Source organism: Myotis davidii, unplaced genomic scaffold (genome assembly GCF_000327345.1).
Source record: "Myotis davidii unplaced genomic scaffold, ASM32734v1 scaffold734, whole genome shotgun sequence".
In the NCBI taxonomy this organism is placed as follows: domain Eukaryota; kingdom Metazoa; phylum Chordata; class Mammalia; order Chiroptera; family Vespertilionidae; genus Myotis; species Myotis davidii.
The window spans coordinates 331187-346855 of NW_006286300.1; the positions used below are offsets into that span (position 1 = coordinate 331187).

Below are 15669 nucleotides of genomic sequence, written 5' to 3' on the forward strand. Positions count from 1 at the left end.
TTAAAATATATTTTCATTGATTTCAGAGAGGAAGGGAGAAGGAGAAAGAGATAGAAACATCAATGATGAGAGAATCATTGATTGGTTGCCTCCTGCATGCCCCCTACTGGGGATCAAATCTGAAACCCAGGCATGTTCCCTTGACCGGAATCAAACCCAGGACCTTTAGTCCACAGGCTGATGCTCTATCCACTGAGCCAAACCAGATAGGACTATATAAGTTCTAATAACAGAGAGGAAAACAAAGTTTAGATAGCCCCAAAATATACTATGAGGAGGAGTTAAGAGGAAAGGACAAAAGATCATCAGACTGACTGCTTTCATTAATTTTACTTATGAAAAAAACCAACAACAGAAAATATAATTAAAGTTCAAACTATAATAGACTTGAAAACAAGAAGTAGGATGGTGGTGATGAAAGTAATCTTAAGGGTGTAGGAGAATATGGCTGTAAAAATCCTTCCAAAAGGAAAAAATGGATAATGATGATTCCAATGGTGGCAGCAGTGGTGGAAACATTTACTGTGCACTTACTAAGGATTAAGCATTCTGTCAAGCTGTTTAGATGCACTAATTTAATAGGAATCCCAGTTACACTATTATAAAGGCCATTATTAACTCCTTAAATAAATTATAGAACAAAAGAATTAAGTGACCTGATCAGGTTCTCAAAACTAGTAAGTGGTTGAGCCAGTATTCAAGTTAGGTCTGTTTACTTTGGAGCACAAATTCATAAGCATTATTTAGACTAAAGAATAGCAGATCTGTTCACAATTTTATTATAATCTCTGCACAGAAAATCAAGTCTTATATTGGCCATGAGTTTCTAGGTCTCTTACCTACTTCCCAATGGTATAATAAGTGAAAAATAGAAGCCTCTCAACAGTGGAAAAACAGCATAAAATTTTTCTACTAAAATTTATCAGAATCTATACATTTATATGTCTAAAATTTACTTTCCAAAATGTTAAATTGCTTGACTTATTAGAAAATGCTAACACAAACTTTGAAGGGAAAAATTAATGTCTATAATTACTGATCTTTTTCAACTCTGAAATAAGCTTGTTTTGTAATTAGTGGAGTTTCTTATCACATGCAGTAAGAATTAAAATGCTGGTTATTTAAAGCAAGGACTAAGATACTTTATGTTTCCAAAAGGACCTGTTAATAAATTAGTTCATTATGTAAGTAATTGACATAGATGAGTGTGTGTTTTCAGCCTATTACATTGACCTAACTGCAAACTAAAGGGAAGGAAAAAGATTATTTTGTGTCTTTTATATGATTATAAACTTGTCCTCATAAAATATAACAAATAAAGGTAAATTTACCTTGTCATTTTATATTCTACTAGAGGCCCAGCACACAAAATCATGTGGGTAGGGTCCCTAGGCCTAACCTCCTGCAATCAGGGCTATCTTCTGCCCATTCACCAATACCCAAGCTGAATGCTGCCTCCTCCGCTGGGCTCTCAGGCTGTTAGGATCACCAGCTCAACGCTGGCTTCAGCTGCTCGGGGGCTCCGGCCTGTGGGAAAGTGTGTGCCGGAGACTTCACCTCCATGTGTGTGTGCTGGGTCACCGCTGATGGAATGCGCTGCCGCTATTGCTATTGCCCCTGGGGCACTGACTGAAGCTGTGGGGCGCACCCGCAACCTACCTGCCCCGGCATGAGCGGCCTCGAGCAGGCAGCGCAATCCATCAGCAGCCAACCCAGCGCACACGCATGGAGGTGAAGTCGCCTGCACTTGCTTTCCCACAGGCCTGAGCCCCCCAGCAGCCGGGGATGAGCTGGTGATCCCAACGACCTGACAGTCAACCTAGTCCTCCCGCCACCCAACCCAATTCCCCCGTTCACCATTGCTGACTCATCGGAGCCTGCAGGCAGGGGAAGGGACCGAGAGGTGCTCAATGCACCTCATGATAACCGGTCATTTGGTCATCTTGGTCATCACAGACACTGGCTTTATATATATATAGATATGCCCTTAAATCACTCAATTTATCAGGTGTACCAGTTAATAATGGTGGATTTTGTAATCAAAGAAAACACGATAATTTCAAGAGAAACATCAAAAGTGCTTTATTCAAAGTAATGTCCATCACTAGCTACACATTTCCCCATCTTTCAGGTAATTTGTGGATACCATCCCTATAGAACTTTTCTTGTTTTGAGGCAAACCATTCAGAGACCCAATTTTCCACTTCTCTGTACGTTTTGAAGTGCTGTTCAGAAAATGCATGTGCCATCGATTGTGTCAAGTGGTAATCTGAAGGAGCAAGGTCTATTGAATACAGCGGGTGGGTTAATACTTCCCAAGCGTTGACCTGGATCAACCCCTGATTTTTGTGTGTTTGGGATTCTCAAAAGAAATCCACGTTTAATCTCCAGTCACAATTCGATGCAAAAAAGACTTTCTTTTGTGCCGTTGAAGCAACATTTTACTGATGACTTTTCGGTTTGCCATTTGTCTTTTGTTCAGTTGATGTAGCACCCGTTTTTCTTCCTTTAAAATCTTTCCCATTGCTTGTAAATGATCGGAAATTGTTTGCTGGGCAACGTTTAATCTTTCTGCAAGTTGTTATTTACTTTGACATGCATCTTCATCCAATAATGCTTTTTAATAGTTGGTCTTCAAACTTTTTCAGTTGACCTGGACGTTCTTTATCTTTCATATCGAAATCATCACTTTTAAAGCATTTAAACCAGGGTTCACAAGTATCTTGAGATGGAGCATGTTCACCATAAGCTTCCTGAAGTATATGATAATTTTCAGCAGCATTTTTCTTCAACATAAAGTAATGAATTAAAATTTCCCACAAATGCTCTTTTTTGGGAACAAAATTCAACATTTTTAAACGTAAAAATATCTATGATGTTAACACCTTCAGAAAATTTGACACATGAAGTTTTGAAGCTTGCTGTCAATACAACAAAATAGCATACATGTCAAATCACATATATATCAACATATGTGCAATTCCATCTATTGAAAAAAGTCCACATTATTAACCGGTACACCTGGTAAAACATGAAATAATATAAAGCATAAAATATAAATATAGCCTCCCTTGCTATTAAAAAATCAGAAAAATTACACATGCATTCAGATGTAGACTGCTAACTGACTTAAAACAGGAAGGATATAACTTTTAAAAAGAAATAATAAATACTACTCATGTGAGTAAACCACTAAAAATTTTTGAGAAAAAAAAAATGTCAAGGAGAAATCCCCTGTAGTTCATAAGGATCCACATCAATGCTGAAATCAGGAATGCAATCAATTTATTATTTGTCAAATTAAATACTAAATATAACTAATTGTTAGCAGAAAAATATCTAAAAAAAGTAAATTAAATGATTTTTAGTCAACAAACCATATATATCAATTGAAAGAAATTTAACATTAAGTCTTCTTTCCTAGATTGTTTGTATGTCAGCTGATTTTCTTTCTAAGTCATGAAATAGATGCACATGAGCAAGATAAGGGCCCCTTAAGAGGAACATACAGTATTTAGGTACTTGTACTGACCGGCTCAGAATCACAGCAATAATCATCCCAGCTCTGTCTGAGGGGTTTCTTTGTTATCTGAAAGTAAGGCAGATATAATAGTTATTACACTTTTCTAATAATCTCATAGTGTTCAGATGTCACTGATGCTATCCAAAAAAAGTTATTTTGTATAACAGCATAAAACAAGAAACAACCAGGTAAACATTCCAATTCTGAGGGATCATATATTATTATAACCACTAGAGGCCCGGTGCACTGGAATTTTCATGCACTGGGAGGAGGGGTGTCCCTCAGCCTGGCCTGCCCCCTTCACAGTCCAGGGGCCCTCAGGGAATATCCTACAGATGGCTTAGGCCCACTCCCCACCGTTTGGCCTCCCTCTGCAGGAAGTGACCAGGCTAATCAGGGGAAGGCAACACTCCCATCACCTCACCGCTGCTGCTCCCTCGGGCCTCCCTCTGCGGGAGGCAACCAGGCCAATCAGGGGAAGGCGCCACCACCATCACCCTGCTGCTGCTGCCACTGCCAGCCACCGCAGCTGCCGGCCCTCCTCAGCCCTCACAGCCACTGCGGCTTTGTCCAGAAGGACATCCGGAAAACATCCAGTCTATCCAGTTTAACTAGCATATTACTCTTTTATTAGTATAGATACTTACTATTGTCCAGTGACTCTGAGATTTTTATTAACTGCTGAGTCTCATATTTATGAATACTGACCTAATGACAAGAATGCATATGGCATGGCCACCGATTACAAAAAATCTGGAAGAACAGTAACTCTAAACTTCTCTAATATTAACAACTATCAGCTCATTTGTGGGCAATTACTACTTTTTAAAAATAAATATATTTAATTACCCAAATATAATGTAAATCATTTAAACATGGGAGGAGGTAAAATCAGAAGCCCCATCAATGTTTTTTTGTAAAAAATACTACTTAAGTCTATATATGACAAGTGCCTAGTATTATATCAGGAAGTGATATTTTTAATAATTTCATAGTTCTCAATATATCAATTCGAAGTTATTTCAATGTCACTTCAAAATTAAGAAATACCCATTATACAGCAGGCTTTTTCTTCAGAAAAGTCTAAGATGTTTCTTTCATAACCCTAAATACATACTACAATCTTTCAGCCATTATCAAAGTGTCAATTTGCTTACAAAAACTTCATAAGGATTTTTTAATTACCATAAAGGAATGTCTTTCCATAGATATTTTTGCCTCAAAAAATTAAAATAATAAGAAGGGGACATTGATGTACTATCATACCAATTCTATTAATGTTGGTCCTAGATTTTTGCTAATATGAGAAATAATAAACTTAGTGAAATCAATGTAATGAAAAGTTTTGATAATTAGTATTTACTATGGAAGTTTGGGAGTATGATGTGAGTTTCAAGGAAGATAGAAATTTTCTAAGTCACTCCTTTGATAGATTTCATATTGAGTGTTTAACAGGATCATTCACTAAATTATAAAAATAATAATACCTTAAGTCAGTATTACAGAATCATGCAGAGAGGGGTATGTATTAGACCTCAAAACATGCAAATGAAATCTCAAGTAATCCCTTGCAAAGGTCAAGCATTAAGCATTAGTATCATTTAACATGGGTGGTCTGTAAAAGGTAAATTACTTTTGAGACAATAAACCATTTTTCTAACATGGAGATACCTATAAATAGTTTATTTTCTTAAAGAGTCTCAAAAAATGCAAAAGGCACACATATAACTAATCTTTTAAAACTCATGAGAGTAATAATTTTTAAATTTGAGAACTACATCACACAAATTTTTAGATTGCATGTTTTGAAATACTAGTTAATATCCATTACCAGATTTGGAAAACAAAGTACTGAAAAAAAAGAAAGAAAGAAAAGAAAACTGTTAGTAAGAGCTAAAATTTAATAATGTCCTACATTTGAAAATGCTTTTCATTAATGCTTACCTGATTAAGATAATGATATTCTTCTGGTTGTTTAAGATGGAATGCTAATCTCTCTTCTTCACTTGCTCCTGCCAGGAGGTAATAGAATACATGATAGTTCCTGTTGGAAACAAAGAAGCATGGTTTTATAATGAATATAATCTATGGTTATCATTTAACTGGGAAAAAAGCAAACATTAATTACTAAAATGTTTCAGCTTTGCTTCATTTTTAATACAAAGGTGATAAGCTCAATATTTAAGTACTATAAAATAAAATAATGTTTTGGATGTTGAATTCAAAGCAGAGGGCTGAAGGCAAGAACATGGCAAAGTTATAACCTCTGAAAATTCTCTCCTTCATAAACCAATTAGAATACTTAGCAAATTTGTCAAAAATCAACTTTTTAGAACTCTGGAAATTAACAGGTTTACAGCAATCCAGGAAGTGTTTATATAAGAGAAACGGCTGAATCTCAGTAAAACTGGTAAGCTTTGTGGCCTTTTAACTTGTCCTACTCAACCTGCTGCTTGTCAGATCTATGGTAGCCTTCAAAACCAACAGTTTACAATCCTGGTCAACACCGAAGCCTGGCAGTCTCCAAAGGAGAGCCTGGTTCCATAAGAAATATCATTATCAGAACTGTCTGGAAGAACCCATATTCAAAATTGTCCTTATTTGACCTGACCCAAAGTAAAACAAGTGTGAAAATCTTTTCCCCAGGGGCATTTTTAGAAAAGAATTATAGGTAAATTTTTAATATGTTATTGTCTGAAGCAGTGGATTAAATGTTGGCGCAAAAAATAGACTAACCAAAAACTTTAAGGAAAACTCTGCGAATCTCCACCCAGTCTTTGAAAAGCTCCAATATATTGCTGAGAATCTAGATGACCATGCACATACATAAAGCTGTGCACATGCCCAGGGCTACATGCCAGCTCTGCAAATACCAGAAGAGGTACTAAGCTCTCACTTCTGGTTAATCTTAATGGTCTGCACAAGCAGAAAGTAAAGGTGAAGGCAAAATTATAAAATGCCTATCTGATTGTGAAAGGCATGTCAAACTTACTATTTCCAAGCATTTAAGGAAATTTCTTTTTAATCATTGGGTAACCAAGCAGATATACTTCAATGCCCATACTTGAAAAAGAATACAGACCTCATGAAGTTAGCTCAGAAAAGTCAAGAAACAAACAGCAGGAACAAAAACAACAACCACAAATCCTGGGATGGGGAGAATTTCATATCTAGAGCTGCCATATGATTATTTCAAATGTCAAAATTTCAAAAAAAAAATATGAGGGCATGCAAAGAAACAAAAAGGCATAGCACATACAAAAAAACATACATATATATATCAATAGTAACTGTCACTGAGGAATCTCAGGCATTACTTATTAGACAACAGTTTTAAATATGTCCAAAAAACTAAAGGAAACTATGTTTAAAAGAACTAAAGGAAAATATGAGAATAATATCTCATCAAATGGACTATCAATAAATACACAGAACTTACCATAAATGTCAAAAAGGAATCTTAAAGTTGAAAAACATAGTTTAATTATAAAAATTTAAATTAAAAAAAAAAACTAGAGGTCAATATCAGATCTGAACAGACAAGAAGAATGAATCAGTGAACTTGAAAACAGGTCAACTGAGAATAGTCTAAGAAACAAAAAGAGAAATGAAGAAAACTGAACAGAGTCTCAGAGTTCTGTGGGACACCATTACACAGACAACAACACTAGCATAATGTAGAGTACCAAGATATGGACAACGCACATTCAAAATAAAAAGAGAAAAAGTGCAGAAAGAATATTTTAAAAAATAATGACAAAGAACTCCCCAAATTTGGTGAATAATATTCTGTTCATCAAAGAAACTCAAAAAATTCCAGGTGGTGGAAGGGGAATCAAGATCCAAACCTAGACAAATCAAGACTGTTGAAAGAGAAAGACAAAATTTTCTTTTTTGTAATATTTCAACTCCAGTTGATGTTCAATATTGCTTTATATTAGTTTCAGGTATACAGCATAGTGATTAGACATTTATATAATTTACAGTGGTCCCCCTAATAAGTCTAGTACCCACCGACCACCATACATAGTTATTACAATATTATTAACCATATTCCCTATGCCATATTTGACATACCTGTGATTATATTTTAACTACCAATTTGTACTTCTTAATTCCTTCACCTGTTTCACCCAGCCACCAATCCCATTTCCATCTGGCAACCATCATTTTGTTCTCTGTATCTATAAGTCTGTTTCTGTTTTGTGTGTTCATTTCATTCTTTTGATTCCACATATAAGTGAAATCACATGGTATTTGTCTTTCTCACTGACTTATTTCACTAAGCATAATACCTTCTAGGTCCATCCATGTGGTCAAGCACAAAAGGTAAGATTTCATTCTTTTTATGACTAAGTAATAATATTCCATTGTATATATGTACCACCTCTTATTTATCTACTCGTCTACTGATGGACACTTAGGTTGCTTCCATATCTTGGTTATTGTAAATAATGCTACAATGAACATGGGAGTGCATATATCTTCTCAAATTAGTGTTTTGGATTTCATCAAATTAGTACCCAAAAGTGCAATTGCTGGGTCATATGTTGAGTCTATTCTTAATTTTTTGAGGAACCTCCATACTGCTTTCATTGTGGCTGCACCAATTTGCAATCCTACTAACAATGCTTGACGGTACCCTTTTCTCCACATCTTTGCCAACTCTTGTTCTTTGTTGCTTTGTTGATAAAAGCTATTCTGATAGGTGTGAGGTAATACAGCATTGTGATTATAATGTGCATTGCTCTGATGATTAGTGATGCTGAGCATCTTTTCATTGCCCATCTTTGAGCATCTTTTATTGGCCATCTGTATGTCTTATTTTAAAAAATGTCTATTAAAAAAAGATAAAAAAATATCTATTTAGGTCCTCTACCCATTTTGCACTGGATTGTTTGGTTTTGGGTGTTCAGTTGCATGAGATCCTTATATATTTTGGGCATTCAGATGTATCATTGGTGAATATCATCTCCCATTCAGTAGGCTGTATTTTCATTTTGTTCATGATTTCCTTCGATGTGCAAAAACTCTTTAGTCTGATGTGGCCCCATTAGTTTATTTTCTCTTGTTTCCCTTGCCCAAAGAGACACATCTCAAAAAAAAAAAAAATATTACCAAGAGAAATGTCAAAAAGTGTACTGCCTATGTTTTCTTCTAGGAGTTCTATGATTTCAAGTCTTACATTTAAGTCTCTAATTCATTTTAAGTTTGGTGTATGTTGTACGGTGATTCAGTTTCATTCTTTTGCATGTACCTGTCCAGTTTTCCCAATACAATTTATCTAATGGACTGTGTTTACACAATTGAATGTTCTTGCCTCCTTTGTCATATATTTATTAACCACATAAGCGTGGGTTTATTTCTGGTCTCTTTATTCTGTCCCATCGATCTGCGTGTCCATTTTTACGCCAGTACCATACCATTTTAATAACATCATCTTGTAGTATAGTTTGATATCAGGTAGCATGACACATCCAATTTTGTTCTTCTTTCTCAGATTGCTGTGGCTGTCTGGGGACTTCGGTGGTACCACTTAAATTTCAGGATTATTTGCTCTAATTATGTGAAAAAAAATGCTGGGTGGGTTTTTTGATAGGAATTGAATGAAATCTATAAAATTCTTTGGGTAGTATGGACATTTTAACAATGTTCATTCTTCCTAACAACTTGCACAATATGCTTCCATTTATCTATAATACTGTCAATTTCTTTCTTCAACATCTTATAATTTTCAGAGTACATGTTTTTTACCACCTTGGTTAAATTTTTTTCGTGTTTGTTGATGCAATTATAAATGAAATTGTTTTCTTAATTTCTCTGAGAGTTCATTACTGATATATACACATACACCCAAATTCTGAATATTAATTATTTTATCCTACTACATTACACTAAATTCATCTATCACTTCTAATTGTTTATTGATGGGTCCTCTATGTATTATAGTATCATGTCTTTTGCAAAAAGTGATAGTTTTACATCTTCCTTTCCAGTTTAAATGCATTTTATTTTTATTATCTGACTGCTATGACTAGGACTTCGAGTATTATGTTGAGTAAAAGTGGTGAAAGTTGCTGGGCCAGCATGGCTATATGGTTGAGCATTGACTTATGAACCAGTAGGTCACAGTTTCATTCCTGGTTAGGGCACATGCCCAGGTTGTGGGCTCAATCCCGTACGGGGCATGCAGGAGGCAGCCGATTAATGACTCCTCTCTCATCATTGATGTTTCTATTTCTCCCTCTCCTTTCCTATCTGAAATCAATAAAGAAATATATATTTTTTAATAGTGGTGAAAGTGGACATCCTTGTCTTATTCTTGATCTTAATGAGAATAATGTAACCTGTCGGTTTGTCATATATTGCCTTTATAATGTTGAGGTATGTCCCTTCTACTCCCACTTTGCTGAGAATTTCTTTTTTTCGTAAATGATGGATTTTATTGAATGCTTTGTCTCCATCTATTGATATGATATGGCTTTTATCCTTCAATTTGTTATAAGATGTATCACGTTAACTGGGTTGCAGATATTGAACTGATTTTGCCCACCAGGAGTAAATCCCACTTGATTGTGATGTATAATATTTTTAAAGTATAGCTGACTTCAGTTTGGTAATATTTTATTGAGAATTTTTGCATCTATGTTCATCAGATATTGGCCTATAATTTTTTTTTGTAATGTCTTTGTCTCATTTTGGAATCAGAGTAATGCTGGCCTCATGAACTAAGCTTGAGAGTCTTCCTTCCTCTTGAATTTTTTTGATCACTTGAGGAAGACTAGTGTTAATTCTTCTTTGAATGTTTGGTGAAATTCTGTGAAGCCATCCATTCCAAAACTTTTGTTTGTTGGAAGTTTTTTTATTACTGATTCGAATACATTAGTAGTAACTAATGTGTTCAGATTCTTCTGATTCTTCTGGATTCAATCTTGGAAAACTATGTTTCTAGAAATTTATTTCTTCCAAATTGTCCAAAATTTTTGGCATATATAATTGTTCATAGTATTTTCTTATAATCCTTTGTACTTCTGTCATGTCATTGTCACTTCTCCCCTTTCATTTCTCATTTATTTGGGTCTTCTCTCTTTTTCTTTTGATGTATCTGGTTAAGGGTTTATCAATCTTGTTTATCTCGAAAAGAACCCATTCTCAGTTTCACTTCATGTATATTTTTTCAACCTTCAACCAAGATCATTTTCATTTAATTTTAGAAAGAAAGAAAGAAAGAAAGAAAGAAAGAAAGAAAGAAAGAAAGAAAGAAAGAAAGAAAGAAGAAAGAAAGAAAGAAAGAAAGGAAGGAAGAAAGGAAGAAAGGGAGGGTGGGTAATAGGGGAGAGGAAGGGGGAGGGGAGGGAGGAGAGAGAGGGAGAGAGAGGGGGGGGAGAGGGAGAAAGAGGGGGGAGAGGAGAGAGAGAGAGAGAGAGCCATCAACTGGTTGCCAATCATATGCACCCCAACCAAAGATAAAACCCACAACCTAGGTATGTCCCTTGACCGGGAATTGAACCCACAACCTTCCGGTGTATGGGATAACACTCCCACCAACTGAGCCACACTAACCAGGGCTCTTAGTTTTACTTTAGACTCTATTTTGTTTATTTCTACTCTAATCTTTTATTATTTCCTTTCTACTCACTTTGAACATTATTGTTCTTTTTTCTTTTTCCTTTAGGTGTAAAGTTAGACTGTTTGTTTGAGACTCTTTTTTCTTGAAGTAGGCCTTACTGCTATGCATTTCCCTTAGGACTGCTTTCGCTGTTTCCTACAGATTTTTGGTTGTAGCATTTTCATTTTCATTTGTCTCAAGGTATCTTTTGACTTCTCCCTTGATCTCATTGTTAACCCATTCATTATTTAGTAGCATTTTATTTAACCTCCATGTGTTTGTGTATTTTTCAGATTTTTTTCCCCATGTATTTGATTTTTAACTTTATATTATTGTGGTCAGAGAAAATACTTGATATGATTCAAATCTTCTTAAATTTATTGAGACTAGTTTTGTGTTCAAACGTGGTATATCGTGAAAAATGTTACTTGTGTAACTGAAAAAAAAAAGTATATTCTGCTGACTTGGGGTAAAATGCTCTTAAAATATCAATTAAATCCTTCTGGTCTAATGTGTCATTTAAGGCTATGATTTCCTTGTTGACTTTGTATGAACGATCTATCCAATGATGTCAATGGGGTGTTAAAGTCCTATACTGTGACTGTATTGCTGTGAATTTCTCCTTTTATGTCTGTCTCCATTAGCTTTATATATTTAGGTCAGTGATGGCGAACCTATGACATGCATGTCAGAGGTGACACGCAAACTCATTTATTTTGGTTGATTTTTCTTTGTTAAATGCCATTTAAATATGTAAAAATACGTATCAAAAATATAAATCTTTGTTTTACTATGGTTGCAAATATCAAAAAATTTCTATATGTGACACGGCACCAGAGTTAAATTAGGGTTTTTCAAAATGCTGACACGCCAAGCTCAAAAGGTTCGCCATCACTGATTTAGGTGCATAAATGTTTACAAGGGTTATATACTCTTGTTGAATGGATCCCTTTACCATTATGAAATGTCCTTCTTGTATCCTATTATAGCCTTTGATTTTTTTAAAGAATGTTTTATAGATTTCAGAGAGGAAAGGAGAGAGAGAGAGAGAGAGAAACATCAATGATGAGAGAGAGAATCATAGATCAGCTGCCTCCTGCATGCCCCACACTGGGAGTCAAGCCCACAATCTGGGCATGTGCCCTGACTGGGAATCGAACCATGGCCTCCTGGTTCATTAGTCGATGCTCAACCACTGAGCCATGCCGGCTGGGCTATAGCCTTTGTTTTAAGGTCTACTTTGTCTGATATAAGTATTGTTACCCCAACTTCTTTTTATTTCCATTTTCATGAAATATCCTGTCCATCCCTTTTTGCCAGTCTCTGTGTGTGTGCCTTGCAATCTGGAATAGGTCTCTTGTAGATGGCATATGTATGGGTCTTGTTTTCTTATCCTGGCTACTCTATATCTTTTTTTTATTATTGATTTTGGAAACATAGGAAAGGAATGGGGAAGAGGGAGGGAGGGAACTAGGAAGGGAAGGAAGGGGAGAGAGAACGAGAAAGAGAAAGAGAGAGAGAGAGAGAGAGAGAGAGAGAGAGATCAATTTGTTGTTCCACTTACGTATGCATTCATTGGTTGATTCTTATATGTGCCTTGACTAGAGATCAAACACAACTATGGCATACTGGGTTGATTTCAGAGAGGAAAATCTAACCAACTGATCTACCTGGTCAGGGCCTACTCTATGTCTTTTGATTAGATAATTTAATCCATTTATTTTTAAAGTCATTATTAAAACATATGCAGTACTGCCAATTTGTTATTTATGTTTGTGTTCTTTTTTCGCCTTTTTCTTAAAGAAGTCCCTTTATTGTTTCTTTTAATGCTGGCTTAATTGTGGTAAATGCCTTAACTTTTTCTTTTCTTTCTCCTTCAATTTTAAATAACTTTGCTGGGTAAAGTAGTCTTGGTTGTAGGTCCTTGTTTTCATTACTTTGAATATTTCAGGCAAATCCCTTCAGTACTGCAAAGTTCTGTTAAGAAATCAGCTGACAATCTATGAGAGCTACCTATTAGGCAACAAACTGCTTTTCTCTAGATTCTTTTAAGATTCTCTATTTGTCTTTAATCTTTGATATTTTAGCCAGTTATCTGCCACGCGTCCAAAACGAAAACCATCCCCACCCGTCATGATATTCTGAATTTAATTTTTAAAAAAAACAATTTGCAATGAATATTATAAAATATATATATATTACTCACAATTCAGGTGTTCTTGAAAGTTTTCAGCTGAAAATTCCCACACAAAATAATATTAAAGTTGGTCAGGGCTGCCACGTAGGTATAACATTTTTTTTTTATAGATGCACGTGGCATGTGGGGAAGGTCTGCCACATGCATCTACAAACGCTTATGGTGTATAATGGGTTAATTATTATGTGTCTCAGTGTCCGTCTTTTTGGGTTCATCTTGTTTGGGATTCTCTATGCTTCTTGGGCTTGTGTTTTTTATTTTTATTTACTTACTCATTTTTATTGATTCTAAAGGGAGAAACATTTATGAGAGATACATTAATCAGCTGCCTCCTGCACATGCCCCAACCGGGGATTAAACCCACAACTCAGGCATGTGCAGTGACCAGGAATCAAACTCATGATCTTCCAGTGCAAAGGACAATGATCCAACCTACTGAGCAATACTGGCCAGGGCATGGACTTCTGTGTTTATATCCTTCATCAAATTAGAAAAGTTATCCATACTTATTTCTTCAAATAAGTTCTCAATCTATTGCTCCCTCTCTCTTATCCTTCTGGAACCACTATGATGTGAATTTTATTACACGTGATACTCTTCCAGACATCCCAGAAGTACCTTAAACTATCCTCATTTTTTTATCCCTTTCTTTTTGCTGTTCCAATTGTGTGTTTTCTGCTACCATGACCTAGTCTTCCAAATCAGTGAGTTGATCATCTGCTTCATCTAATCTGCTATTGATTTCTTCTAGTGCATTGCTAATTTCAGTTATTGTATTCTTCATTTCTGACTGATTCATTTTCATGGTTTCTATCTCATTTTTATGCTTACTATCTCTTTGTTTAGAATCCTTATAACCAGGATTTTGAACTCTGCATTTGGTAGCTTGCTTGCCTCCATTTCATTTAGTTCTCTTTTCTGAAGTTTTCTCCGGTTCTGTCATTCGGGACATTTCTCTGACTCCATATATGGCTGCTTCTCTGGTTTTTTTTCTATGTATTAGGTAGATCTGCTATAAAAGATAAAATTTTTCACTGAAACATCAGAGAACTGCCTAGAATATAAGAGTAGAATATAATATAAGATTTTCAACTAATTTTCTCATTGAAAGCCATGATGGAAGGATAAATTCAAAGCACTGAAAGGAAAAACCTGGGGATCAAGAATTATATATCCAGAAAAACAAACAACTGAAGTATCCCTCAATAGATCATTGGATAAAGAAGATGTGGTACAGCCCTAGCTGGTTTGGATCAGTGGATAGAGTGTCGGCCAGCAGACTGAAAGGTCCCAGGTTCGATTCTGGTCAAGGGCACATGCATGGGTTCTGGGCTCAATCCCCAGTGTGGGGCATGCAGGAGTCAGCCAATCAATGATTCTCTCTCATCATTGATATTTCTATCTCTCTCTCCCTCTCCCTTCCTCTCTAAAATCAATAAAAACATATTTAAAAAAAGAAGAAGATGTGGTACATATATACTATGGAATACTACTTAGCGATAAGAAAAGAAATACAGAGTTGCTACTCCAGAGAAACCAAGATGGCAGCATAGGTAAACACCAGAAATTGCTGCCTCTCACAACCACTTCAAAAATACAACTAAAAGACAAAACGGGCCCTAACCGGTTTGGCTCAGTGGATAGAGCGTCGGCCTGAGGACTGAAAGGTCCCAGGTTTGATTCTGGTCAAGGGTATGTACCTGGGTTGCAGGCACATCCCCAGTAGGAGATGTGCAGGAGGCAGCTGATTGGTGTTTCTCTCTCACCAATGTTTCTGACTCTCTATCTCTCTCCCTTTCTTTCTGTAAAAAATCAGTAAAATACATTTTTTTTTCAAAAAAGACAAAACGGACATCATCCAAAACCACAGGCAGGCTGGCTGAGTGGAAATTCTACAACTAGAAAGAAAGAGAAAAGCACACTGAGACTCAGAGGAGGTGCAGAAGTAAAGTGCAAAAGTATGTAGGCGCACATGGAAAGGGCTGGCAACTGAGGACCCCGTTGTCTTTTTCAATCTGGAGGGAGTCTCAAGCTCTCGACTACTCTGAACTCCAGTTCCGGGCAAGTCTCTGGGGACCTACACTCATACAGGGAGAAACTGGACTGTCTGGCAGCAGGCGGAACTTGAGGGCGGCTTTCTCTCAGAGGTGCTTGCAGCGATTAAGGAGACACTGAGACGTGGGGCCTCTTAGAGTAGGACTGAGGAGCAGCGATAGCTGTTTCCTCTGCCCTTCTGATTCCCTGAGACCCCACCCCACCCAAGCTGTGCGCCGAGGCTTTTGCATATGAAAGGCCTGGCCCTTTGCAATCTGAAAATTACTTAACAAACTGCAGCTGGCT

At 36.2% G+C, this 15669-nt stretch overlaps 1 protein-coding gene across 1 annotated transcript in view; it reads right to left on the reverse strand.

The window, feature by feature from the left end:
- MYO9A (myosin IXA) overlaps nt 1-15669 on the reverse strand; it is a 349884-nt gene that overhangs the window by 282240 nt on the left and 51975 nt on the right. The window contains exons 4-5 of the mRNA XM_015560068.1: nt 5468-5567; nt 3533-3589 (exon numbers count right to left, since the gene is read on the reverse strand). Of these exons, the coding sequence (XP_015415554.1) occupies nt 3533-3589; nt 5468-5567 (157 nt within the window). The remainder of the gene's footprint in view (nt 1-3532; nt 3590-5467; nt 5568-15669) is intronic.